At 44.5% G+C, this 26988-nt stretch overlaps 1 protein-coding gene across 1 annotated transcript in view; it reads left to right on the top strand.

Moving 5' to 3' along the window:
* The first annotated feature begins 8139 nt into the window (after nt 1-8139).
* Abr (ABR activator of RhoGEF and GTPase) overlaps nt 8140-26988 on the top strand; it is a 189504-nt gene continuing 170655 nt past the window's right edge. Inside the window, exon 1 of the mRNA XM_027924429.2 lies at nt 8140-9324. Within this exon, the coding sequence (XP_027780230.1) occupies nt 8250-9324 (1075 nt within the window). The 5' untranslated portion in view covers nt 8140-8249. The remainder of the gene's footprint in view (nt 9325-26988) is intronic.

The following is a 26988-nucleotide window of genomic DNA, read 5'->3' as shown; positions in this document are numbered from 1 at the left end:
AATATTCATAAAAATCCCTAAACAAAGCAGCTCAGAGAGCTTCTGTATTGGTGGACACATCCAGGAGGTTGACACACTCTGCTCCATCGGGACAGAAGCTGCTATGTTCAGAATCCTTCCAGACCTGGTCCAAAGTATCAGATTGCTCATTTGTATCCTTTGTAATAAACCACAATCATTAATGTATTGTTTTCCTGAGTCCTGTGAGTTCTTCTAGTGAATTATTAATCCTGATGGGGAGGGCTTTCAGAGTACCAGATTTGCAGTCTGCTGGGCAGAACTGTGGGTGGTACCCTGAGCGCAGCATTTGCAGCTGACACCTGAAGTTTATCAAAAGGCAAAGATTGAGAAATAGCCAAAATAATTTTTAAAAAGTAGCATAGTTGGAAGACTTACACTACCTGATATGGTTTGGATCTTTAATGTCTCACCAAAAGCTCCTGTGTTAGGCAATGCAGAATGCAGGAGTGGAATAATTAGATTATAATCAGTGAATTAATGCATTCGACGGATTGGTAATCTGAGTGGACTACTGGGTGGTAACTATAGGCAGGTGGGTGTGGCTGCAGGAAGTAGGTTACTGGGGGCATGATTTATATCTTGTCCCTGTCTTCTCTTGTCTCTGTTTCCTGGCTGCCGTGAGCTGAGCAGTTTGTTCTGCCTTATCGCAGGGCCTGAGCAATGGCTGAACGTGGACTGAATCTCTGAAAACATGAGTCCAAAATAAACATGTCTTCCTCTAAGTTGTTTCTCTCAAGGATTTTGGTCACAGTGATGAAAGGCTGATAACACAGTACCTAAATCAAGACCTACCTAAAACTTTAATAATCAAGACTATGGTGTTGCCAGAGAATAGACATAATATGTTATTGAGATAGAAGAAGGTCCAGAAATAGATCCATATTTTTATGCTCAATTGATTTTTTTTTTTGTACCGGGACACTCAACCACTGAGCCACATCCCCAGCCCTATTTTGTATTTTATTTAGAGACAGGGTCTCACTGACTTGCTTAGCGCCTTGCTTTTGCTCAGGCTGGCTTTGAACTCGCAATCCTCCTGCCTCAGCCTCCTGAGCCTATGGGATTACAGGCATTTGCTACCATTCCTAGCTGCTCGATTGATTTTTTAAATATTTTTTTAGCTTTAATTAGACACATATTTTTATTTTATTTTATTTTTTTATGTGGTGCTGAGGATCAACCAGTGCCTCATGCATGCTAGGCGAGCACTCTACCTCTGAGCCACAACCCCAGCCCTCAATTGTTTTTTTTTTTTTTTTTGAGAGAGAATTTCTTAATATTTATTTTTCAGTTTTCGGTGGACCCAACATCTTTATTTTATTTTTATGTGGTGCTGAGGATCGAACCCAGCGCCCCGCGCATGCTAGGCGAGCGCACTACTGCTTGAGCCACATCCCCAGCCCCTCAATTGGTTTTTGACAAAGTCACCAAATTACTTTCTTCCATGGAGGAAAATAGAGTCTTTTTACTAACTTGTACTGCAATAATTGGATATCAACATGAAAAAAAGAAAAAGAAAGAAAACACCTTTACTCTCACTTTTTAAACATACCCCAAAATTAACTAAAAGTGATTATAGACCAAACATAAGACCTAAATCTATTAAATTTCTAGGAAAAAAAAAGAGAAAAAAAAACCTTTATGACAATAAGTAAGGTAAATTTTTTAAAGTAGAATATATAAAGTTTGAATTATTAAAAATTAATAAAGTGTGCTTCATTGCAATAAAAAATACTCACTATTCATAAATCACAGGTAAGGAAATGAAAAGATAAGCCTCAGACTAGCAGAAAATTATCTGCAAAACATATGCATAAAGAATATAAAGAACTATTACAACTCAATTATAAAAAGGCAACATTCAATAAAAAATGGACAACAGACTTGAACAGAATACTTTTGAAAAGAAGATATGGCCAAAAAGGACATAGAAAGATCTTATACATCATGCATCATTGTGGGCTAGGGTTGTGGCTCAGTGGTAGAGTGCTTGACTAGCACATGTGAGGCATTGGGTTCAATCCTCAGCACCATATAAATATAAATAAATAAATAAAGATATAAAAAATATCTTATACATTATTAATCATTGGGGAAATGCAAACTAAAATCTCAATAAAGATAGCTACACAGCCACTAAAATGGCTAAAATGAAAGACTGACAACACCAGGTGCTGTCAAGGATGTAGGCAAAGGGACTCTCAGACATTGCCAATAGCAATAAAAAATGATACTGCTAAACATAATAATAATAAAATTTTAAAAAATGATACTGTGGGGCTGGGGTTGTGGCTCAGCAGTAGAGCGCTCTCCTGGCATGTGCAAGGCCCTGGGTTCGATCCTCAGCACACATAAAAATAAATAAACAAAATAAAGGTATTGTGTCCAACGATAACTAAAAAAATATAATATTAAAAAAAATGATACTGCTAGCTGGGTGCATGGTACATGCACCAGTGACTTGGAAAGCTAAGGCCGCAGGATGGCATATTGGAGGTCAGCCTCAGCAATTTAGTGAGACTCTGTCTCAAAATAAAAAATAAAGAAGGCTGGAGGTGTGGGTCAGTGTTAAGCTCCTCTGGGTTTAAGCACTGGAACCCCCCACACCTCCCCCAACCGCCACCAAAAAAGGCACTACAACTTTGGAAAATATCATATGACAGTATCTTAGAAAGTTTAAACAGAGTTGTCCTAGGATCCAGCCATCCCATTTCTTTGTTTGTTTGAGATAATTGAAAACATGTCAAAGGTAACCAAAGATAACCCAAATGTCCATGAACTAGAGAGTAGGTAAATAAATAAACTCTCACAATGGAATACTCCTTAGCAATAAAAAGGAATTATATAACCTCCAATGACTCTTAATCTCATCAAACCACATTTATCTGTAAGATGATGATAAAACTTCTGTCCCATTATAATAAACTTTAAATGTCACAAAGTAACATTAAAATGCCTACTCCTTAAAGAAGAATGAGATTATGGCATTTGCTGGTAAATGGATAGGGCTGGAGAATATCATGCTAAGTGAAGAAGCCAATCCCCCAAAACCAAAAGCTGAATGTTTTCTCTGATATGTGGATGTTATATCATAATGGGGGCACGGGATGGCTAGGGAAGAATAGTTACTTTAGATTAAGTAGAGGGGAGTGAAGGGAGGGGAGGGGTATGTAGAATGTATCAAAGTGCATTCTACTGTCGTGTATAACTAATTAAAACAAACAAACAAAAATTTTAAATGCCTATTCCTGATTTGGGGTGGGGGGATGAAAGAAAAGAAAATACAAATACATATAACAACACAGATGTAACCCAAAAACATTATGCTAAATGTCAAGAATCAAACACCAAAGACTACATTCGTTCATATAAAATTTTAGAAAAGGCAAAACTATATTGACAGAAATTCTATAAAACTATGTTTGCCTGGGGCTGGAAGTTGGGGTAAGAGACTGACCGCAGAAGGACAGCAGGGGATTTTTTATGTAGGACTGCATCATGATTATTGTAGAGATTACATGACTACTTGCAATTACTAAAATGTATTGAATTGCACACTTAAAATAAAGTGAATTTCATTGTATTGTGCCTCAATAAAGTTAGAAATAAATAAATAAAATCCTGCTGTGGGACTGAATTCCTGAGATTACGAAAGAATTGAAATTGGAGGAAGTCCAAGTCTGGACGGGCTGAACAGTTCTCCCAGGTTATTCAAACTGTGGTTAGGAGAACATCTGTGTTAGAGAACAAAAGCCCGGTAGACCAGGTACTCAAAGGGAGGGGCCTGTTCCCACTTTCAACACTCAGATGCAGGTTCCACCCAGGCATGACTCCCCTCACCCCAGGTCTCCTCCTCCTTCTGGCTAATCTGCTTTCAATCTCTTCCTCCATCCAGTCTTTTCCTATTAAACTCAGAAAACCATGAGGAAAGCAAGGCAGTTCATATTGAAGTGTGAATGACTGATAGCCCCAAATTTGTATTTCTTTAGAGGTTGCTTGTTAATACAGAATAATCCTCTTAAAGGGAGAGTTTCTAGCAGCATGGCCTTCACAGGTGTCTTCCAAGTCTGTCCATTGGATAAGGGTGATTCTGCTTTAAGATGTTTTGAGGTCCAAAGAGCCCAGATGAGTAGTGATCATTTTTACTTGTACATCATTCATTCATCCCGTCAGCAGGTATGCACTAGGCACTGATTCTGTTCCATACCTGAAAGGTGTTGGGACAACTGGAGGTATAAAAGGTGCCAACTGGCCAGGAGTATCTGATCCTTGATGAGTCATGGATTTGAGACTTGAGAAGCTGTAGACTTGAAGAGCCATGTAATTAATTACAGTGTGGTGAACCCTTGCTGGGTCTCTAGACAGCCATGCCTAACTGGATCTGGGCAAGTCATAGTGAACTTGCCCTATCAGAGATGAAGTCATAGTGAACTGGGCTTTGACAGGTGAAATGGGGTCTTGCCAGGTAGAGAAGGAAGCAGCCTGGTGAAGGAAGGCATGAGAGACCAAGGAAGAATGATGAAGTGCCATATGGGGTTATATCAGAGAGAGCATGGGTGCTGGAGGGTGTCATAGTAAGGGAGTTAAAGCAGAGGCTGAGACAAGGACCTGGGGGAAGTGCAGAAAGCAGGAGTAAGGGAGACTAAGACAGAAAGCCAATAGCTCGTTATTGATTGGTTCACATTGGCCTCTGTGAACAACTGGGGATCCTTGCTGTCGAAGATCCCTGGGTAATCATCTGAAGCATGCCTCAGAAAGACCCTCCAAAGACAGGATTCTGGGACACTTATTAACCAATGCTTTCCACTGGCCCTGGGATGCTCCTGGGGGTGTTAATTTCCCTATGGAAAATTCCATCTGGGTTACTCTTGAGAGCCTTGTGACTTTGGGGGAAAAAAATGAAGAGCAGTAGGGGTGGGTGCTTGTAGAAAGAGAGACCAGCTTGTGGTAACTGTCCAGTTGAGGCTACAGCAGAAATCTCAGTTATGCTGTGGACAGGTGGAATAGGGCACAAAAGGCATTGGTAATAGAGGGGTCATTCAGCTTGGTGGGTTAAAGGGGACAGCCAGCAAAATAAATCCAGGTAATGATGTTGGAAGAGTAGGCTGGCATCAGAGGATCCATGGTGGAGAAACCTATATGCAAGGCTACAAAGCTTAAACTTAATTTGCCTGTCTCTGGCCCCTAGTAGGTGCTCAACAAATATTTATTGAATGATAAGTGTCAACGACAGATGCACCTGGGTCACACCTTTGCAAAGCTGCTGGGCTTTAGAACTCAGCAGACCAGCTACGTGACCTGTAACCTCTTTGATCTTTCATTTTTCTCTTGCTGAAGTGGCAACAATAATACCTCATTTACAGGGTTGTTGGGAGGGATTCGATGGGATCAAAGATGTATGGCAACTAGAAATATGGACTCAATAATTTTCAGTCACCCTACTCCTGTCCCCATGATAACCCGAAGCCGGATAATAAAGCTGAACTATCCACCAGCTAGAGACAATGAAGGCTGCTCCTGGGATCTGTTTAGAGAAGATGTATGCTGGCATTTCCAGCTATATTGGTCCTGGTGGAAAAAATTAGTGGTTTTGGTAACAACTTCCTCGGGCCAAAAGGGAATCATACCACTGCTTTAATTAAAGGATAGGGTAGAAACTACCCTCCCAGGGAACTTACACATTCAGAAATTGATGTTTATGGTAACTGATAGTTTTCTTTTTTCTTTGTGCATTTAAATATACACACTGGAAGATTTCTCAATCAATATGGTATTGACTGGGATCATCCATCACTGCCATGCAGCATATTTTCCTCCCCTTCTGAAATCTTAACAGAAGTTACAATGCCTATGGATTCCATTTGATGGAATACCCCTGCACTGGCTGGTTGTAAGCACTCACCGGAAGATCCTCAATCCTTCCCAGTGAACAAAGAAAATTGTGATGGCCTCTGGAGCTGCATCACATGGAGCTAAAGTGGGAGAGAAAGCAGATCAAGGAATTAGATAGATAAAGCATTGAGAAATCAGTCAGAATGGAAAATTCTAAATTAGTGTATTTAAAAACATCCATTCTCCCATGTCAGTCCGGGATGAAGACAGATACTCTGAAGATTCATGCCATTGACAACCAAGTTAGAGAAAAGAAAAAAGGAAACAAAGCAAACACAGATTTTTAGCAAGAAAGAAATCCCAGAGTTGAGAAGCCTCTAGGGGAAGCACATCTGCCCCAGTTTGGAATGATAAGCTGCAGGAGGAGCACAGCAGGAATGGCAAGGTGGAGGATGAGTTCATCTTTTCATTCATTCATTCAACTTTCTTCCTTCAACAATTATCCATCGTTTCTATACCACATTGCAAGCAACCACAGAAATATAAAAACTGGCAAAGACAATCCCTGCCCTTGTGCAGTTCTTAGAGGAAATAAAAGTTGTTATTAATAATTATAATAAGATGGAAGCAGAGCAAACAAATAAAGGCACACACGGGATTCAGGGGTGAAACAAACAAGAGAGGGAGGGGCTGGAGAAGGCTTCTCAGAAGTAGAGGTCCCCAGGCTGCCTGTTGTGTGTAGGGAAAAAACAGGCGCTTCAAGAAAGAACAAAAGGCACATGTAAAAGAAACCAGGTCTTTGGGGATAGTGTTGTTAGTAAGCATAGGAGAAAGAGAAGTGGGCAGAAACCAAACTAGATAGGACCTCCTGTGACATGCAAAGAGTTTGGACTCCACCCTTGTGGGTGATGGGGAGTCACTGATCGGTTTGGAGCAAAAAGCATTGATGTTAAGAAACATCTTCCTTTTAGACTTGAGGATTGAATTGAAGGGGATTGAAGTGGAAGCATGATGGCCTGTGCCCACGGTTAAGTGAGTGGCAAGTGGCTGGAGAGAAGGTCCCCGAGTTTAGCTTCGGAGGATGGGAAAAAATTGCAGCTGCCAAGTCATCTTAACCTCTTGAGTATCAATTTCTTCACCAGCAGGAGACGATTTTTTAAGGATTCTCTCGTCAGGAGGCGGACCCCACCCAATCCTGGAGTAGAGGAAAGGCAGGGAAAGTGCAGGGCAGGGGAAAGGAGGGGAAGGGCAAAGTAGGAGTCTCAATCCAGCCCACGGGGAGCCTCTTCCCAGCTCCTTCTTTCCCTCCATAGAGGATGATTGTCTGAGGCCATAAAGAGGAGGAGGGGAGGGTCCTCTACTAGATCGAGGCCCCTGCAACCATGGTCTGGTTCAGTCACAAGACAGCTCCCTCAGCTTTGAAGCAACAAGAGTCTCCAAGCAGAACCATTTGGAGCTTATCACCATTGCCTATTTCTCCCGAGAAGCTCTAGTAAGCAGTGGAGAGATCCTTTAAAGGGACTCAAAAACCAAAGTTTTAGCCCCAGTTTAGGATTAAGCTGCCGTGTGATCTTGGATGAGTTAGTTCCAGGAGCTCCTTAAATCCCTGAGCAGCGCAACACCGTGGATCAGCAGACCTCTGCCTTCGACACCTGCCCACGCCGCCACGCCACATCGCTTTTTTCGAACCTTTTCCTTGTTGGTCCTGGGCGCCAACCTGACTCTGGGCAGGCGACGTTGCAGAGGGCCCGGCGGCGGGAGGTTGGCAGGGACCCAGGGCGCCCCCGCGCGCTCCCTCACACGGGCTCCCGCCTCCTGCCGGCCGCGCGACCCCGCGCTCGGATGCAGGAAGGGGCGCGGACCGCGCGCTGCGGCGGGAGCTGCGCAGCAAGAGGAGACTGGCGGGTGCCAGCGGGCCCTACTGCGGCCAGCACCTGGTGTCGCCAGAGTCTCTGAGGTGGACAGAATCGCAGGCCCGCCCCTCAGTGGCCCTCTCTTGGGCTCCCGGCAGCTCGGGGACGCGCCCGCGGGCTCTGGCCCAGCGCCACCGAGGCTCCGCCCCCGCCACGGCTTTCCCGTAGCCCGAGTCCGTGGGGCGCCGGGCCCAGCCGAGCGACCGCAGACCGCCGGCTCCACGCGTTCTGCCCGGGGCGGGCCCAGGGTCCCCAGGCTCCCGCCTCCACCGCGGCTAGCTGCTTACGTCAGGAAGGCGAAACCCAGAAGAAGAAAAAAAAGGCACGAGGGCGGAAGGGGAAAAACTTTATTTTTTCTCTTCAGGCGCTGAAGCGAAAGGTTGGCGACTGCGCCATCGTGGGCTTCCCTGGGAGAGCCCGGCGCGACCTCAGCCTGCTGTGGCGCAGAGGATCCGGGCCGCGAGGCCCGACGGGGCGCCCAGCATGTGGGACCCGCAGGAGTTTGAACGTCACTGGAAGGCCGAATTCCCCGGGGAGGATGCACCGGTCATGAGGCTGGAGTCGGTGCTGGACATGGAGCGGGAGCTGGAGCGCTGCAAAGTCAACCTGAAGCGGCTGCAACAGGTGTTGGCCGAGGAGAAGTTCAAAGTCTTGTACCTGCAGGCGGCCCTGGCCGGGAAGAAGATGGACCTAGGCTGCGAGGATCCGGCGGGAGGAGAAGGCGACAGCCCCGTAGCCACGGCGGAGGAGCGGGCGCCAGCGGAGCCGGGGAGGGCTCCGCCACAGCTGGAGGAAAAGGGCGCAGCGGGTGGCGACGCAGACCCCGCAGGCCCTTCAGGCTCACCAGGCTCCTCAAGCACCTCGCAGCCGGACTCGAAGGAGGCGGGGAAGGCCGAGCCTCCCCCCTACGTGTGCCTAGATCTTCCTACCTGGCCGGTGCCGGCGGAGGGAGGGGGCGCGGTGCGCAGCTTGACTGCTGCCATCCACCAGCAGCTAGTGCAGCCTCGCCTCCTCTTCAGGCTAAAGGAGGACTGCGCGCCCCCGGGCCACGATGGCACCGTTCCTACCCTGCCCAGGGAGGAGCAGTCCTCAGGGACCCGCGCAGGGAGGGGTTCGGAAGAGGGAGAGCCGGACGCTCCCGGCGCGGATGATGGGGGCGACAGCAGTGATCACGACTTCGAGATAGTGGATTTGAACGAGAAATTCGTCCTCGGCCACTTGCTTGTGGCCCCCTGCCGGTTCGGGACCCGCGATGAGACCGAGAAGCCGGCGCGGGCGTGTAGCCCTCACCGCTGGATTCACCTGTTCCCCGGGGGCCGGCGGCAGCAGCGCCGGAGCCGAGACCTAGAGCAGCTGGAGGCAGAAGCCAAGGAAGGTCGGGCCCAGCTCCCGGCGGAGGATGAGCCTCCCAGACGCGGGGTACGTGATCACTTCCCCCAGTGGGGGCGCAAGAGGTTTCTGTGGGTGCCGGAGAAGGACTCGCCCATTCACAGCTCGCCCGAGAGAGGCAGCGACTGCAGCCACAACAGCTCAGACCACGAGGACGGCTTCTCTGCAGGTAGGCGACTCCCCCACCCCCCACCCCCACCCCCCAGATCCCTCTACAGTGTATCCTCCAAACAATCTACTGGCACTCCTCCCTGGCAGACCTTGGTGGGTGGTCTTGTTTAATCTCGGGTACCTCGGAAAAAGGGGGTTGAGCTTTACTTGTTGACTTTACAGTCACTTTTGGAACTTATAAAAAGAGTGCAAAGTGAATTTGGGGCTTGGGTGAGTTTATGAAAATAAGTATGATGGCCATGCATGGCAGGGAGTGATGGATCAGTGGGCTTGGCCTGACCACCGGTGGAACCTTTCACTTCAGGTCGTGGCCTTTCTGTTCCGTTGCAGTATCACTTACTACCACCGCCCAGCTCCAGCCAAACCTCCACAGATTCACCAGATTCATTTGTGCCAACTTGTTAGTTTCTATATAAAAATCCAGTGGCTCCCCCACTATCTCCTGGTCCTTGGTGTGGAAGTCTATAAATCTACTTAATTTTCTGAACTTATCTCACATCTTCTCCAACCTTTATCTTGTGTTCTGGGGCCAAATTCACTCTGGAAAGGGTGCATAATGCTCACCAGTTTCCCATTGCTGACTTTTCACCTTCCTAGAAAACTAATCTGGGTTTGTTAGCTTCCTAGGAGCCTGGAAGCCTGAGAGGAGGGCAGAGCTTTGAATTATGTAGTTTTCAGCTGGCCCAGTGCCCAGAGATCCTGTCTAGTCCAGAGCCTTTACTTGATAAAGGAGGAAATTGAAGCCCAGAAAGATTAAGTGCTTGCCCAGGTGAACTGAGACCTTTGCTAGGGGCTTCTGTCATCTGTTGTTTCCCCTCACATCTTTCCCCTTTTCTGAGGACAGGGTCTAGTCTTAGTCATCTTTGAATCCCCTTGTGGTGGTCAGTGTTCAATAAATATTGGCTGAATAAATGGATGATTACATTGGATTGAATGACCACCCAGCTCTTCATAATTCGGGGAGTGGAAATGAGGTAAGGAGGAAAGATCAGATGGTGATGTGGGGTGGCATGTGACTGGCTCTTTGCTGTACCTGGGGACTGTCACAGTCCCGACAGCCATATATTGGTATCTAGTTGAGTCAAACCACATCCAGGAATTTAGGATGATGCCTTCTTGCTCAGTAAAGAAAAAAAAAAAAAAAAAAAAGGAGAAGAAATCACTGATGCTGGGATTGTTCCAAAATCTCCATTATTAGATCTTATCTGGGTGAGTTTGCATTTGAATGAGAAACTGTCCGCTTTGCTAAAAGCACATTTGGAAGGTCCAGCAAGTCATCTGTTTTGATCAATTACACTTATTCATTAGCAGAGATTGGCTGCTTTTCCCATAGGTAATGCTTTTGCCATCCATGCTAGTAACATTTTTTATGTGCCCCTTTAACTTAAAGCAAGAATCTGAAGATTTCATCCTGGTGCCAAGTTCCAAATGCCCTCAATGGAGGCTACCCAAGTGGCTCTAGCTGCTTCAGAGCTGGCTCCAATCCCATCTCCCCCAAGACCTGCATCAATCACTCTTTCAGGTGTGCCCAGTGCACTGGAATTTCCCCCAGGTGTGATTTTTATTTCTCTGTGTGGTCTCTCTCCCTAAGATCACTCTAGCACATACAGGGACCTTGATGCAAATCAGAAACTGACAGTGCCTCTGGGCTAATGAATTGTAAAAGGTACCCCCTCTGGATAGATTGATGATAATATTCTCCTTCTTCTGGACTAAAGACTCCAGCCAGAGCACATCTCTGGCACTCATGGCTTTGACTAGTGCCAGAGCTGTATTTCAGGTCCCACACCAGACCCCCCCTGCAGGGCAAGCTTGTGTAGGGGATTCTACAGCTCAGGTGGAGGCCCTGCCTCTAGTCTTTCAAACCTCCTCAGTGAGGAAGTGAATAGGGGTGGATTTGCACATGCACACACATGCACGCATATATACATGCACATATACTCATGTACATACATGCGCACCATCATGCATGTGTGTGCACATGCACACAGTCTAGGAAAAAGACTCTTCAAACATACAGGGAGGAACTGGAGTGAAACAATCAAGGGCAGGGGCTTTCACACTGTAGGCAACAGCCCACTGAAATCAGACAGAGAAAGCATTGCAAGGTCTTCTTTGATCACCCTTGACCTTCCCTTCTTTCTTCCCCCTCCATAGCAGATCATCAAATTACCACCTCAGATGCTATGATTTTGCCTATGGATTGGATTCTCTCTCTCTCTCTCTGTCTCTCTCTCTCTCTCTGTCTCTCTCTCTCTGGTGAAATCAGAGCTGAAGGAAGGCAGGGATTTTGGCCTCTTGCAGCCCAATACCCTAGAACAGTATCTAACATACATTAAGTGTTCCAGACACATTTGTTGAATGTTATACATCATAGGAATAAAATAGAATAGGGGCTGGGGTTGTAGCTCAGTGGTGGAGCGCTTGCTAGCATGTGTGAGGCACTGGGTTCGATCCTCAGCTGCATAAAATTAAATAGGTATTGTGTCCATCTATAACTTAAAAATATATTAAAATAGAGTAGAAAAACATCAGAGCTCAGGGTGTAGCTCCATAGTAGAGGGCTTGCCTAGAATGCACAACACACAGGGTTCAATCCCTAGCACACACACACAAAGAGGGGGAGAGAGAGAGAGAGGCGCGCGTACAAGAAAGAAAAAGAACAAAACATTAAAGTGCATTGCACATAGTAGTGCTGAATATTATGCTGTTTTAAAACTATTTCAAGTATATATATGTGTGAGTATACAAACACTGATTAAAACCATGACCTCAGACTCATGTTGCTTACGTGACCTTGGAAGAGTTATTTGACTTTTTTTGTGGCTTGTTTTTCTGTAAAATGGGGCTGATAAACACTGCTTATGCTATACTGTTGATATGGGGATTAGGCAGGATATTATCTCTAACCAGATCTGAGCAGGTCCTAGCACATAGCAGCCATGAATGTCAACTAACCACTGCTATGGGGTTTTTGTTTTCTTTTTAGTTGACTTTTCAAAGCTTCCTACTTCCAGATCATTTGGGATCAAAGATGGTTTGGTTGTCTATAACATATGGGTTTTTAAAAAAAATTTTTAAAAATATATATTTTTTTTTAGTTTTTGGCGGACACAACATCTTTGTTTGTATGTGGTGCTGAGGATCGAACCCGGGCCGCACGCATGCCAGACGAGCGCCCTACCACTTGAGCCACATCCCCAGCCCTATAACATATGTTTTTACCATATTTTTTTTTCCCTAGCACTACTCTGGCTCTTTGTAGAACCTCCCAGGAAGAAGGGGAGGTAGTAATCTTGGCTGATGAGGCTCTTTGATTGGATTGGTCCTCATACTATTCTCTTTCTGTGCCAATGATCACACCCAGTATCTGTACCCAGAGGACTTGACTGAAGGGTAGGTTTTATTGGCAATAATAGGCTTTGCCTAGGTCTCAGGGTTTCAAGGACAGAGAGTATACAAGGCCTTATATAAAAAGGCTCAAAGGCAAAGTGTTCCCCTCCTTGGAAAAGGGACATTTTCTTTTAAATAAGGGACAGATCCCTAAACCAAGAGGGTTTAGGAATCTTAGCAAGACCCTGTCTGAAGGCTCTTTGAGGGCTCTTTGCACACATGATGGAAAAATCATAGTCTCAATAAAGTTAGAAGGCCAGTTCATTTAGTATCTTTCTTTTAGCATCTTGATACATGAAAAGACTAGGCCATGCTGGCTTGGTTAAAATTGGGGGATGAGTTGGTGCTATGAATGGGGAACCCAGGCAGGCAGAGCCAGGACAACTGTGTCATATCCTGTGTTCTGTGAAGTCAGATCTGCTTCTGTGTCCTGACTCTGATCCTTACTAGGTATGAAGCCATGGATAAGCCACCCTGGTCTTTTCCAAACCTCTGTCTCTATTCCTCAGGTGGGAATAGCAAGAATAGTGAACACTTACTGAGGGTTTACTTTTGCCAGCTCCTGTTCTGAGCACTTTATCCATATTAATTTGTTTATGCTACGGAACTTCAGGGGACAGCACTACTATTATTTCCATTTTTACATATAAGAATCATGAAGCTTGGAAAACTTACATAGTGCTGCCCAAAGTCACTCAGCCTATAAAAGGATTACTAAGGATTCGAACCCAGGAAGTTGGATCCCAAGTCCATGCTTTCAAACACCAAGCTGTATTGTCTCAGATACTGCTATCTACAGCCAAAAATATTTAAGAAGATTAAATACAAGAAAATAGCCACACACAGTGGCATTTGCCTTTAATTCCAGCTACTTAGGAGGCTGAGGCAGGAGGATCACCAGCTCAAGGCCAGCTAGCCTGGGCCTCTTAGCAAGACCCTGTCTGAAAGAAAGAGAAAGAGAGAAAGAAGAAGACTGAGGATGTAGCTCAGTGGTAGTGCACCCTTGCATTCAACCTCCAGTACTGCAAAATAAACAAATGAATGAATACATATAAGAAAATATTTAAAGAGTTTAACAGAGCACCTGGCTCATAGTTACCATGGAGTGCATACATGTGTATGTGTGCATTATTATGGTATTCTTAAAAAAAAAAAAATATATATATATATATATATATATATTGTAGTTGGACACAATACCTTTATTTTGTTTATTTTTATGTAGTTCTGAGGATCAAACCCAGTGTTTTGCACATGCTAGGCAAGCACTCTTCTGCTGAGCCTCTATAGTCTTCTTTATTACTAAAATCCCAGCAAACCTCAGATCTGCTGCTGGGATCACCCATCAGGGATGCTGCCCATCTATAGGGCTTAAGGGTGGTCTCAGCCTCACAGCTGGATGTCAGACCTCTTCTGGGCACCCTTGGGTAGACAAAATGGCATGCCTGCACCCTGAGGCTCTGTATTTTCCTTGCATGTTGACATGCTTCCCTGGCAGCACCCCTGTCATAGGAGTTGAGAGACATGTCTTTCTCAGGTTTATGCATCTCTTCTGCAGCCTGTGATTTCCCCTGTGTGTCTGCAATCCTTGTGAACCAAAGTGCTGTTCTCTAACAAAGCCTGGAGATGGCTTTTCAGAGCCTAGGGATACCATTTTTTTTTTTTTTTTTAATACTGGGGTTGAACCCAGAGGCACTCTAGCACTGAGCTACATTTCTAGCCCTTCTAGTTTTTTTATTTTGATACAGGGTCTTGCCAAGTTGTTGAGGCTGGCCTCAAACTTGCAGTCCTCCTGCCTCAGCCTTCTGAGTAGCTGAGATTATGGGCACATGCTACTGTGCCTGGCTTTCTGGCATCCTTTGACTAACAGAAGCTATTCATTGATATTCTGGTTCCAGTTCAAATGATAAACCAAATAATGTTAATATTTTAAATGGGTAACATTTTCTCTTTGCATTAAAATTTGCTCAGTGAAAACAAGGCTCTCTATTTTTGTTGGCCTTTGGAATGCCTTCATTCATCTATCCATTCACCTGCCCATCCATTCTGCTCAGCAAGCATTTATCAAGATCTCACATCATGCTGAGACTGTTCAGGTTGGTGATGCCCCGCCACCTCATGGTTCTCATTGGCTCTTTGGCTCCTGGATAGAAATGCTTAGTTTTTAGATTAAAGAAACAACTTTCTAATGGGTGACTATGGTTATATCATATTCGTTACTGAAGATTATTATTTAGAACCTTGGCAACATTCAAGAGCCTAGAACTGGAAGAAAATATTTTCCTGCAAGTAGCCTCAAGGTCACATGCTTAGGATCCACAAGGTGCGATTTGGAGGTCAGATCTAAGCTCTTTCCATTATATGCTGCAGCCTCTTCTTTCTTGGAATTTTAAGTAAATACCAAAGCCTCAGTCCCCAAAGTCATAGTGGCAGGAGTAACAGACCATCTCCTACAGGTCCGCAGCCATTTCAGTGAGCAGAAATGATTAGTCCCATTTTACAGGTGAAGATGTTGAGGCTGAGAAGAAACTTGCCAAAGTCTCGCAGTTAGCATGTGGTGGAATCATCATTTGAACTTGGATCAGTTTACAAAGCTGACACTTTTATTTTATTTATTTTTGGGACTGGGAATTGAACCCAGAAGCACTTTGCCACTGAGCCACATCCCATCCCTTTTTGCTTAGGGCCTCACTTAGTTGCTGAGGCTGGTCTTGAACTTGAAAATCCTTCTGCCTCAGCCTTCCGAGTTGTTGGATATAGGTATGTGTCACCACGCCTGGCAAAGCTGACACTTCAACCATCCAACCTGTAATGCTATCCTGTGCCAGCTGTGTGATCGCAGATTTCTCTGCCACTGGATTCTACCAGGTTGCTGATGGAGACATTTTGTTTTTAATCTTTATTGGAAATGCATTTCCTACTAGGTACCTAGCCCATTTGTAAGCTGATGGGTTTCCTCACCTTCCCATCAATGACTAATGAGATTTTTGCTCCAGGAAGAATTCCTAGTGTTCAGTGGATGTGTCTGAATAACTCAATTCAATTCAAAGTATTGAATTTTTAGCTTTAACTGTGATAGAATAATTTTCCCCCAATCCCTGTTGTGGAGAGATATTAAAAAACTATTTGAAGCTGTGTGCAGTGGTGCATGTTTTTAATCCCAGTTACTCAGGAGGCTGAGACACAATGATAACAAGTTTGAGGCCAGCCTAAACAACTGAGACCCAATTTCAAAATAAAAATAAAAAGGGCTGAGGATGTAGATCAGTGGTAGAGTTCTTTGGGGTTCAATCCTCAGTACTGAAAAAAAAATTATTTGAGACATATGAGCTAGTGGATTACTATGGTCCTCAAATGGACCTTGCATTCCTGTTTGCTTGGCTCTCCCTCCACCCCTCACCCCCACCACCTTAGATCACCCCAACACCTTACGCCCGCCCCCCCACAACTTATGAACACTTTCCCTGCCAGCCAAGGGTGATGGGTGGGTTTAACATGCTTTTCTCTTATCCATGTAGTCAACACAACGAAGCCCGAAAACTGGTCTGTTTTTCTTCTGGTGAAGAGACTAATTCACAAAGCAATTGGCTCAGTATTTGGCTCTGGGTCTTTCTGTTTTAAAATCGGGATCTTGCCAGGCATGGTGGTGTATACCCTGAGGCAAGAGGATTATAAATTTGAGAACAGCCTCTACAAGTTTGCAAGCTCCTCAGGCATTTATGAAGATCCTGTTCCCCACCACCCCCACCCCCCCGCAAAAAAAAGTGCTGGGGATGTAGCTTAGTGGTAAAGCACCCCTCGGTTCAATTTCCAGTACCCCTCCTCCCAAAAATGTCAGGCTCTTCATACTTTTTCCTGGTTCTGAAACACTGGGACTAATCCCTTCTTCATCTGAAAAAAGGGGTTGCCACTACAGATAAATGGTGTTGCCCAGCTTGGTGTTACCCAGTTTGCAGGGACACCATGATTATGCTGGTGAGTTACTGCCCTTCTGAAAGCCTCAATTTCCTTGTCTACAAAATGAGAGTGACTGATAATAATATAGGACTATTTCATAGACTTGTGAAACCTAAATGAGACCCTATGCAGGAAGTACCTAGCACAGGGCCAGGGCGTGGTGTTTAGTAGATCTTAGATGGTATTATTAGAGCAACTTTTTTGGTTTTGTTTTTGTTTTTGGTACCAGAGATTGACCCAGGGGCACTTAACCACTGAGCTACATCTTCAGCCCTTTTTACTTTTTATTTTTGAGAAGGGTCTCATTAAGTTACTTAGGGCCTCACTAAATTGCTCAGGCTGGCTTTGAACTTGAGATCCTCCTGCCTGAGCCTCTTGAGCTGCTGGGATTACAGTGGTGTACAACTGCCCCCAACTGGGATTACAGGCCTACACCACCATGCCCCACAAGATCCTGATTTTAAAACAGAAAGACCCAGTTGGTTGACCCAGGCCACTGTTCCCATCTGCATCTCTTCACATAATGAAGTTCCCCAGGCCTCTTTATTTTCCCTTTTCCTCTCCTTTCTCAGTTCAAAGGTACTTTGTTTCTCCAGAGAGAGAGAGAGACCAGCTTTCTTAGTCCTTTGTAGTCCCTGGTCCCTCCCAGTTAACTCCTTTCCCCTAACATCTGCAGTGCTATCGCCTCCTTCTCCTTATTTCCTACTCTCTACCACTTGCTTTCAGCTAATGCTTTTTCCTGCCAAGGTCTTTGGGCATTTGAGATGCCCTCCCATCTCTACTTCCTTCCAAAGCCAGTGCTTCCTTTGGGGTCTGGCTTTTCCATGTATTGGTTAAGATATGGGTTTGCCGCATATGATCCCCCACCCTTGAAAAAAAGTGACTTAAACAACAGAGGGGTATTTTTATCTCTCATGTAAAGGAACTCCAAGAGGTAAGTAGTTCAGGTAAGTAGTTTGGTGATCATGAGAAATTCAGGCTTTTGAGTCTTTCTGTTTTCTAGGCTGCCTCATGGTCTAATAGAGCTTCTGGTCTAGCCATCATATTTATGTTTCAGGCAGGGATTAGAAGAACTGGAAGAAGAGCATAAGAGTTAGTGGCAGGCTGTTGATTTGCATATATATTTGATAGACCTTTATTTAATTAATTTATTTATATGTGGTGCTGAGAATTGAACCCAGTGCCTCACACATGCAAGGCAAGTGCTCTACCACTGAGTCCCAGCCCCAGCCCTTGACCTGCTTTTTAAAGCACTTTCCTAGAAGTCTTTCTTAACAATTTCTGGTTTTATCTCATTAGCCACCTCTAGCTCCAAGGGAGGCTGAGAAATGTAGTATTTAATCTGGGCATGTGGCCACCTCACATAAAATGGGGGCTCTGTTACAAGAAAAAAATGGAAGAATTGATATTGAGTAGGCAACTAGCAGCCTCTGGCACAAGCCTTTTCTAACTACTCCAACCCATCTTGTGGTTCTTAGAGTGAGCCCCACACTGCACAATTGTATTATTATTGTGCCATCTATTAATTCATTGACCCTATGGACAAACAACAACAGAACCACTGCTCTGTGCAAGGCACCATGGCTGTGAAGCGTTGCTCTCAAAACTGAGAGGTTAGCTGGCTCCTCAAGAGCAGGGGCCATGGTTTGTTTCTTTCTCTCATAAAGATATCTTTCCCAGTGCTGAGCATATGGCAGGCACTTGCTAAGTACCTGGTGGATTTTAGAATAGTCACAAATGAAAAGCATAGTGAAAAAAAACTTCCCTGCATTGGTACAATGATAGAAAATTCTGGTTGTGTGAAATTTGTTTTGGATTCGTTCTGATTTCAAAGAACCCATATCAAAGAGGATGGAGCATCTATCATCTCTACCCACCAGGGCTACATTATAGCCCCGTGGACTTTTCCAGGAATTGGGACCAAGTTGTCTGTCTTGGACACTGGACTGTGTATCATACTAGAATTATAAGCAGAAATCTCTGTGCCATGTGACTTTCCATGCGGCTGCTTTGTGTGTAGCTGTACTTATTCCACGTGAACCTCCCATGTTATTTCTGCACTGTGTAGCTGCAGAGAAAATCTGCAGTCTTTCTACAGTGAGAGTCAGCTCCAGTTCCTGTTCTGTCTTCCCGTTTGATTTCGCTGTAGTCTGCCTGAGACAAGACTGTCTGAAGAGAAGTTGCCTGGAGCTCCTGTCACATCTTGCATCTGCTAGCAAAAGATTGTCTTAAAAAGTTCATTGGCACCTAGGAGGAAAAGAACTAGAATATATTTAGCACCTACTCTCTGCAAGGCAGTAGGTTAAGTGCTTTACCTACATTCTCCCATTGAATATTCAGAACAGTCTCCTGAAGGACGGGCTCCCTAACCATTCTCATTGTGCAGATGAGGAATCTGAGGCCCTGGTTGGTTAACTAACTAAATAGCCTCAAATTGCTCAAGGCTAAGTGGTAGAGTTATTTTTTCCCCTCTAATTGGAACAATGAAATTAACTTTTTTGAGAGAGAGAACTCACGGGTTATAAAGTTCACCCGTTTGATGTGTACAGTCATGGGTTTTGGTACATTCACAAAGCTGTGTGATCACCACCATTTTTTTAAAATTTCAAATCCTTTTCCGAGAGGGGGATCTTTGAGTGTAGCCTTTTCCACAACAATGCCATTCCATTTTCTGATTTGCCCTGTGCAGAGATTTAAAATAATGGAAGCAGATGTAGCACGGGACATCAGGACTCATTTGGGGGAGACATGAATATAAAAGGGGCATTGGTCACTTTCCCATCATGGCGCTGGCCCTGGGGCCCTGTTCAAATAGCTAGACTGTGGGGCTCTGCCTTAGGTACTCTAGGCGCCACCAAACCCTATGTGTGTGTGTCCTGGACTTGGGGTAGGAGTTACAATACCCACACTTGAGATTCCCTGAGCCCTACTCATTCATGCCCTGAGGCTGTGGCTGGCATGACCACAAGGGACCTATGCCTTCTTTTTCTTAGTAGCCCCAGAATGACACAGTGCCCAGTACATGGGTGGTGCTCAATAAATGCTTGCATATCTGCATGTTCCATCATCACTCCCCTAAACCACCACAGCAGTTGATTGTTCTGCCTCTAGCTTTTCCTCTCCAGCCCATGATTATGTTCCACAGTAAAGACAATGCTATGCCCTAGTCAGATTTTGCACCCTCAAGTCAGATTTTGCACCCCCAACTCTCACTCATCTTTGACTCTCTTGTCACCTACAAGAGAAAAATCTGAGCTCCTTAAATACAAAGGTGCCAGGTCATCTGTGAACTGTTCCACCCTCATTTCCACCTTCCCCTGCATGTGCTCCATGCTGCAGCAGTACTGAAACTGCTTGTGGTTTCCTCACACACCATGCCCTCTCATGTCTCTCTACATTTCCCCGGAATGCCCTCCCCATATTGTCCACATGACAATTTTCTATTCATCTTTCAGGTCTCAGCTAGGAGGCCACCTCATCTATGAAGTCTTCCCCAGTAGACTTAGGTACTGGGTCTCAGTTAAGAGTGCCTTTGGCAGCCGGGCATGGTGATGCACACCTCTGATCCTAGTAACTCAGGAGGTTAAGGCAGGAGGACTGAAAGTTTGAGAGCAGCCTCAGCAACTTAGTGAGATCCTGTCTCAAAATAAAAGTTAAAAAGGGATAGAGATGTGGCTCAGTGCTCTAGCACCCCTGGGTTCAGTCCCAGTGCCAAAGAAAGAAAGGAGGGAGGAAGGGAGAGAGAGAAAAGAAAAGGGGAACAAAAAAGAGCTATTATATTCTTCCTGAATCCTTTTTTCAAACTTCATGCATCCCTGAATTTTTGATGCACCCTTCTTGCTTACTCCCATGTCCATCTGAGAATCTTTGCCATTTTTTGCTCTTCTTCCTGGTGGGAATGTATCATTTTCTGAAGGGAGGCAATGAAGTAAAAGGCTAATGCTTAAAACCTGGACAAATAGGCCCTCCCCAACTAACCAAGACCTATGTTAGTCATTAGGACTACAGACTAAATACTTTGATTCTCTTTTGTCTTCTAGGAATATGAGAGGCAGGATTATGTTCCTGATTACTTTGAAATCTGATGGGACTATTTGCCTAGGCCTGACCAATGAGTGTGAAAGAATTGACGTGCACAACTTCTGAATCAGAGAATTTAGTGCTGATAGGAGACTCTTCAGAGATCTCTTTTCCACTGCCACAATGCACAATGCTCTAGGTGGCTGCTCTATCACCCTGTGCCCTAGAGGCAAGACAATGAAGAGCAGAGCTCCCAGCAGATTCTACTGATGGAGGAGGAGGAGGAGACAAAGATTTTTTTTCCCCCAAAGAATACAGAGCACACACTTTCAATGTCCTTTCTCATCTCTGCCCAAATAGGAATGCTTTCTCTCTTAGAGCAAATGAGAGATATATGGAATATCTGCCCAGAGGAATCAGTTGATTCTCAAGTTCTGAGACTTTTATGAGGGTGGATCACATGGGCATATTCTGCTCTGCAAATCATCCATAACAACCAAAATCAAAAACCCCAACCATGAAACGAAACCAGATACACATCACCAGTATTTTTTTTTGTGTGTGTGGTACTGGGAATTGAACCCAGGTCCCTGCAAATGGTAGACAAGCATTCCACTACTAAGCTACATCCATCCCTTTTTTAAAAATTTTATTTTGAGATAGAGTCTCACTAAGTTTCTGAGGCTGGCCTCCAACATACAATCTTCCTGCCTCAGCCTCTTGAGTCTTGGGGATAGCAGGTATGGTGCCACCGCGCCTGCCACATCATCAGAAGTTTTGATGGATTTTGTTGAAAGGAAAAATGACAAGCTGTTTCAGCAAGGTGCGTTGCTCCAGATGCAAAATCATTAAATCACTCACAGTGAAAAGGATCTGAGAATTAAAAACCATGGAAACCTATTTTGTCTGTGATGCCATTGATCTAGTCGTGTATTAAGTCTCTTTGTGAGAGTGGAAGTCCTAAGTGTCTGATGGTGCAGCTGTCTGAGAAATGTGATTTCCTTGGGGATCTTACACATTTAAAAGTGCGTTACTCAGGAAAATCCCAGAAGTGCAATGCAGTTTTCAAGGTCCTCGTCTGTTGATTAGATTTCAGGAGCTGTCCTGGCAACCCACTTACCACTTACCCCACCACGTCAAGTCATAAAGAATAGACTTGTGGGGCTGGGGATGTGGCTCAAGCGGTAGCGCGCTCGCCTGGCATGCGTGCAGCCCGGGTTCGATCCTCAGCACCACATACAAAAACAAAAGATGTTGTGTCCGCCGAAAACTAGAAAATAAATATTAAAAAATTCTCTCTCTCTCTCTCTCTCTCTCCCTCTCCCTCTCTCTCTCTCTTAAAAAAAAAAAATAGACTTGTAAGCAGACGTCTGAAACCATCAATTTGTAATTTGGGAACAGCTATCGGACTATAATAGTATGTTTTTGTCATGTCAAGTAGTTAGAATAAGTATATATTACAAACATACTATAAGCACAATTCTGTAAGGTTAAGCATTTATTTATTTATTTATTTATTTTGGTTCTGAGATTGAACTCAGGGGCACTTGACCACTGAGCCACATCCCAGCCCTATTTTGTATTTTATTTAGAGATAGGGTCTCACTGAGTTGCTTAGTGCCTATTTGTTGCTGAGGCTGGCTTTGAATTTGTGATCCTCCTGCCTCAGCCTCCCCAGCCACTGGTATTACAGGCATATGCCATCACACGCATCTAAGTATTATTATTATTCCCATTACATACTAGTAAGTCCAATGACATTGAGTCATTTGCCTAGAATCACACAGCTAATAAAGGATAGAGCTAGCATTGGAACCCAGCTCTTTCTGGGACCAAAGTTACTATCTACCCCATCTCACCACTAACTAGTGATCTCTTAAGGCTACAGCACCTCATCTCTAAAATAACATTATGGGACTATATGATTTTCCAGATCTGAATTCTATAAACCCTGGTAAATTAAATGAGCTGAGCTGGGACTCTGTACCAAGTAAAGAGCCTGGCTTTGAATCAGAAGGACCTGGGTTTACAGTGAGGCTGTAGGCTGCTCATTATTTTGTGCCCTTAGCAAAATTACTTCACCACTCTATAAACCCATTTTCTTTTCTGCACAATAGAGATGATTATACCTCACTTGGTGTTGTGAAAATTAAGCAAAATAATGTACAGAAAATAGGTTGTGCAGGGTCTGGCATGTAGTTCCCAGCGTGTAAATGCACTGGTATGGTCGTCCTGAGCGTGCCGTCTGAGATCACTCACTTCACTTGGATTCAAATCCAAGCTCTGGCCGAGTGTGTTGGCACACACCTGTAATCCCAGTGGTTTAAGAGGCTGAGGCAGGAGGCTTGTGAGTTCAAACCAGCCTCAGCAATTTAGCAAGGCCCTAAGCAACTCAGGGGGACCCTATCTCTAAATATATTTTTAAAAAGGGCTTGGGATGTGTTTCAGTAGTTTTAAGCGCCCCTGGGTTCAATCCCCAGTACCAAAAAAAAAAAAAAAAATCCCAGCTCTGGGGCTGGGGGTGTAGCAGCTCAGTGGTAGAGCACTTGCCTAGCATGCTCAAAGTCCTGGGTTTGATCCCCAGTATTAAAAAAAAAAAAAAAAAAAAAATCCCAGCTCTGCCACCTAACTGCTATTCACATAGTTTACTTGGCTTTTTAAAAAATATATATTTATTTTTTAGTTGTAGTAAACTTGAATAAGTTTACTTGGCTTTTTAAAAAATATTTATATTTTCGTTGTAGTTGGGCACAATATCTTTATTTTATTTATTTTTATGTGGTGTTGAGGATCGAACCCAGGGCCTCGCACATGCAAGGCAAGCGCTCTACTGCTGAGCCCCAGCCCCAGCCCATTCTTGGCCTTTTTGTGCCTTGGTTTCTGTATCTGTACACTAGAGGTGATAATATGATATCAGTGACTAATTAAGTGGGGTGAAGATTAAATGGATCGATATATATGTGTAAAGCACTTTGAAAAGCACTTGGTTTGTAGTAAACACTCAATGTGTGTTGGTTAATCTTATTATCACTGTTGTTTCTAATTTGGCCATGTGCATTGCTGAAATAGATTCTTAAGGGTGAAAAATGGTATCTTGCTCATCTTGTTGCCTGGTCGCATCCTTCATTGAAACCCGAGGCTTCTGGAAATCCTGCGGTTTGAATAATCCAAAAGCTGGAGCAGTGGAGCATCCAATTACAGATGCCTCCCAGCTGCAGCCTGGGGAGGAAGGTGAGACCTCAGTGCTGTCTAGCTGGGGTTGTGGTCCTTGATTGTGGAGAAAGCCCTGCTTTGTATGCAGTTGCCTTGCCTCCGTTTGGCTGCATAATTGTGTCTTTTTGTCTTATTTTAAAGCATCTTGAGGAATCCAGAGCCCTCTCCCGCTGACAGCAGTGAAAGCCGCAGCATGTCACGTCTCTAACGAGCCTCGCTGACACTCTTATGGCCCCATCGAGCCAGCCAGGCAGGGAGCAGGCCCCCCCGGACCAGGCTGGCATCTACTGGCTCCCTTTGAGCACTGGCCACCAGGCCAGACTTCATTCTGGGACTCCCTGAACACCCCTAGGATCCCCCACGCCCGTCCTCATTGTTTCAGAAGGACATGAAGTTGCTTCCTGAATGCCAGCCTTGTTGGTAACCTTTGTGGGCCAGCACTTGGAAAACAAGTTAATTATTCATATCAGGGGGACCGAAGACCACCAGACCCAGAAGTCCCCAGGGCCTTTGGACAGCATAGACAGCTGTTCTGAATGCAGGGGCCACAGGGCGGCAAGTGGCTGGCCCCAGGCTAACTGCTGATGTGCTTTGTTTTAGCAGCAGAGGGTTAAGACAAAATAGAACCTTATGGAGATTTTACATGAAAATCTGGATTTCTGACTTATTGAAAGATGGGCAAATTGGCAAGATGTTTGGTGGAGCTGAATGGCTTGACCCCTTCAGACTGGGTGTGGTTTCTCTAATTGCTCCAGCCTTCTTGGTCTGACCCCCTTATCCACTCGCCTTCAGTGCGGAGAGGGCAGTGGACAGAGCAAGACTCCAAAGCTGGGCTGCCTGGCTTTGCGTCCTGCCTCTCTGCCCCTTACCAGCTATGTGACCTTAGGCAAGTTACTTGACCCCTCTGTAAAATGGAGTTTATAATAGTTTATTTACCTCAGGGCTGGGCTTGTAGCTTAGTGGTGGAGTGCTTGCCATGCATGCCTGAGGCGCTGGGTTCTATCCTCAGCACCACATAAAAATAAATAAATAAAGGTATTGTGTTCATCTACAACTAAAAAAAAAAATTTAAAAAACGTAGTTTATCTACCTCACAAATTTGTGAGGACTAAATAAGGTAAGTGCTCAACCTGGTACATTGTGCTATGTATGTTGTCAACATCTACTAGTATTATGCTACCTGCCTAGTTTCTATAGGCATATGAGATCAAAATCTCTGTGTTAAAGGGTTTTCCATTGAAGAAGACAATGTATTCTTTCCTAGTGGCCTCTGCACTGGCTACTAAGCCTTTTCTTCCTCCCCTACCTCCACCCCCATCTCAGTACCTCCGAATGCAACAGTTTTTATTAGAGCTAGCCACTGTAACAAACCCACTCCAATATTGCAGAGGCTGAACAGCCATGTTTCTTTCTGGTTCACACAACAGTGAATGTGGGTGCTCTTGATGAGAAGACTTGCTTCTTCCCCCGGCCACTCTTGCTTCCCATAGCCACTCAGAACCCAGGCAGCACCCTGATGGTTCTTCCTCTTCTGGATCCTAGTGTTTCTAGCTCTCACAAGACTTTGAGGGAGCAAGAGAGAAGACACACTTGCTTCTTGACTCAGCCCAGAAGTGGTGGTACCCATTTATTTTGTTCACATTTCATTAGCAAAGACCACACACATGTTCCCTCTCAGACTCTTGGTTTTGTCTTTTGTTTATTTGGTTTGCTGGGGGTGAGAGGGAGAGGGCGGGAAAAACAATATTATTGTTACCTTTAGGCTTCCATTTTTTCTTTTTCTTTTTTCTTTTGGTAGCAGGGATTGAACCCAGGGGCACTTAACTACTGAGCCACATCCTCAGCCCTTTTTATGTTTTATTTTGAGACAGGCTCTCGCTAGGTTGCTTAGGACCTCACTAAATTACTAAGGTTGGCTTTGAACTCTTGATCCTTCTCCCTCAGCCTCCCAAACCGCTGGAATTACAGACCAGCATCACCATTCCTGGCTATGCTTCAAATTTTTATATAACATAAAAGCAGGGCTGGGGCTGTAGCTCAGTGGTAGAGTGCTTGCCTTGCATGCGTGAGGCCCTGGGTTGGAGCCTCAGCACCACATAAAAATAAATAAATAAAGATATTATGTCCATCTACAATTAAAAAAAAAAACATAAAAGCAGTATTTTAGGATATAAAAGTCAAATTTTGGCAATATTATTTCATCTGCATTTTTATTTAAATAGAAGTATATATATATTGAAATAGCTGACAAATTAGGGGAAGAAACGTTTAGTTACAATCATTCATATATATATATATATATATGACTGTAAATTTTTTTCTTTTTTTTTTTTTGCAGAGATAGGGATTAAACCCAGGGCTTTGTGCACACTAGAGAAGCGCTATACTGCTGCTACATTCTCAGCCTCTATACTCAAATTTTGTTTTTGTTTTTGGAACCAGGGATTGAACCCAGGGGAGCTTCATCACTGAGCCACATCCCCAGCCCTTTTTTTATATTTTATTTAGAGACAGGGTCTCACTGAGTTGCTTAGGTCTTGCTAAATTGCTGAGGATGGTTTGAACTCACAATCCTCCTGCCTCAGCCTCCCTAGCCACTGGGATCACAGGATGCACCACTGCAACAGCCCCTATACTCAAATTTCAAAGCCCTCTTTGTTTTTTCTTTTAAATTGCTATTGAGCTGTCGACATTTAGCATTTGGCCTTGTTAATATAGGTAATTTTAACCAGTTATGGAATTATTTGCTATTTTGCCCAAATTGTTGTTAGGGATGTGGTCCCTCCTTAGATAGAAGCAGTGTCTTAGACTGCCTTGTTTTGAACCATTTTGTGGCTTTGGAACAGTACAGCTTATTATATTTGAAGGAGTTAGACCACTGTGGGGTAAGACTGTATCTTTGCTGAGGTTTGCACACAGTCTGAGAAAAAGGAACACAGAAAAAAAGCACAGGGGAACTTATGAATTAGGATAATAACCTTTAACCTCTGCAACCTTAATCCAGACTAAATATCATCTTCTTGGTCACCTAAAATAAGGTCATCTTCCTGCTCTTAAGATATCCCTTAGCTTGCTATTT

Source organism: Marmota flaviventris, chromosome 17 (assembly GCF_047511675.1).
Source record: "Marmota flaviventris isolate mMarFla1 chromosome 17, mMarFla1.hap1, whole genome shotgun sequence".
Classification (NCBI taxonomy): Eukaryota; Metazoa; Chordata; class Mammalia; order Rodentia; family Sciuridae; genus Marmota; species Marmota flaviventris.
This window is presented reverse-complemented; position numbering and strand designations above follow the sequence as displayed.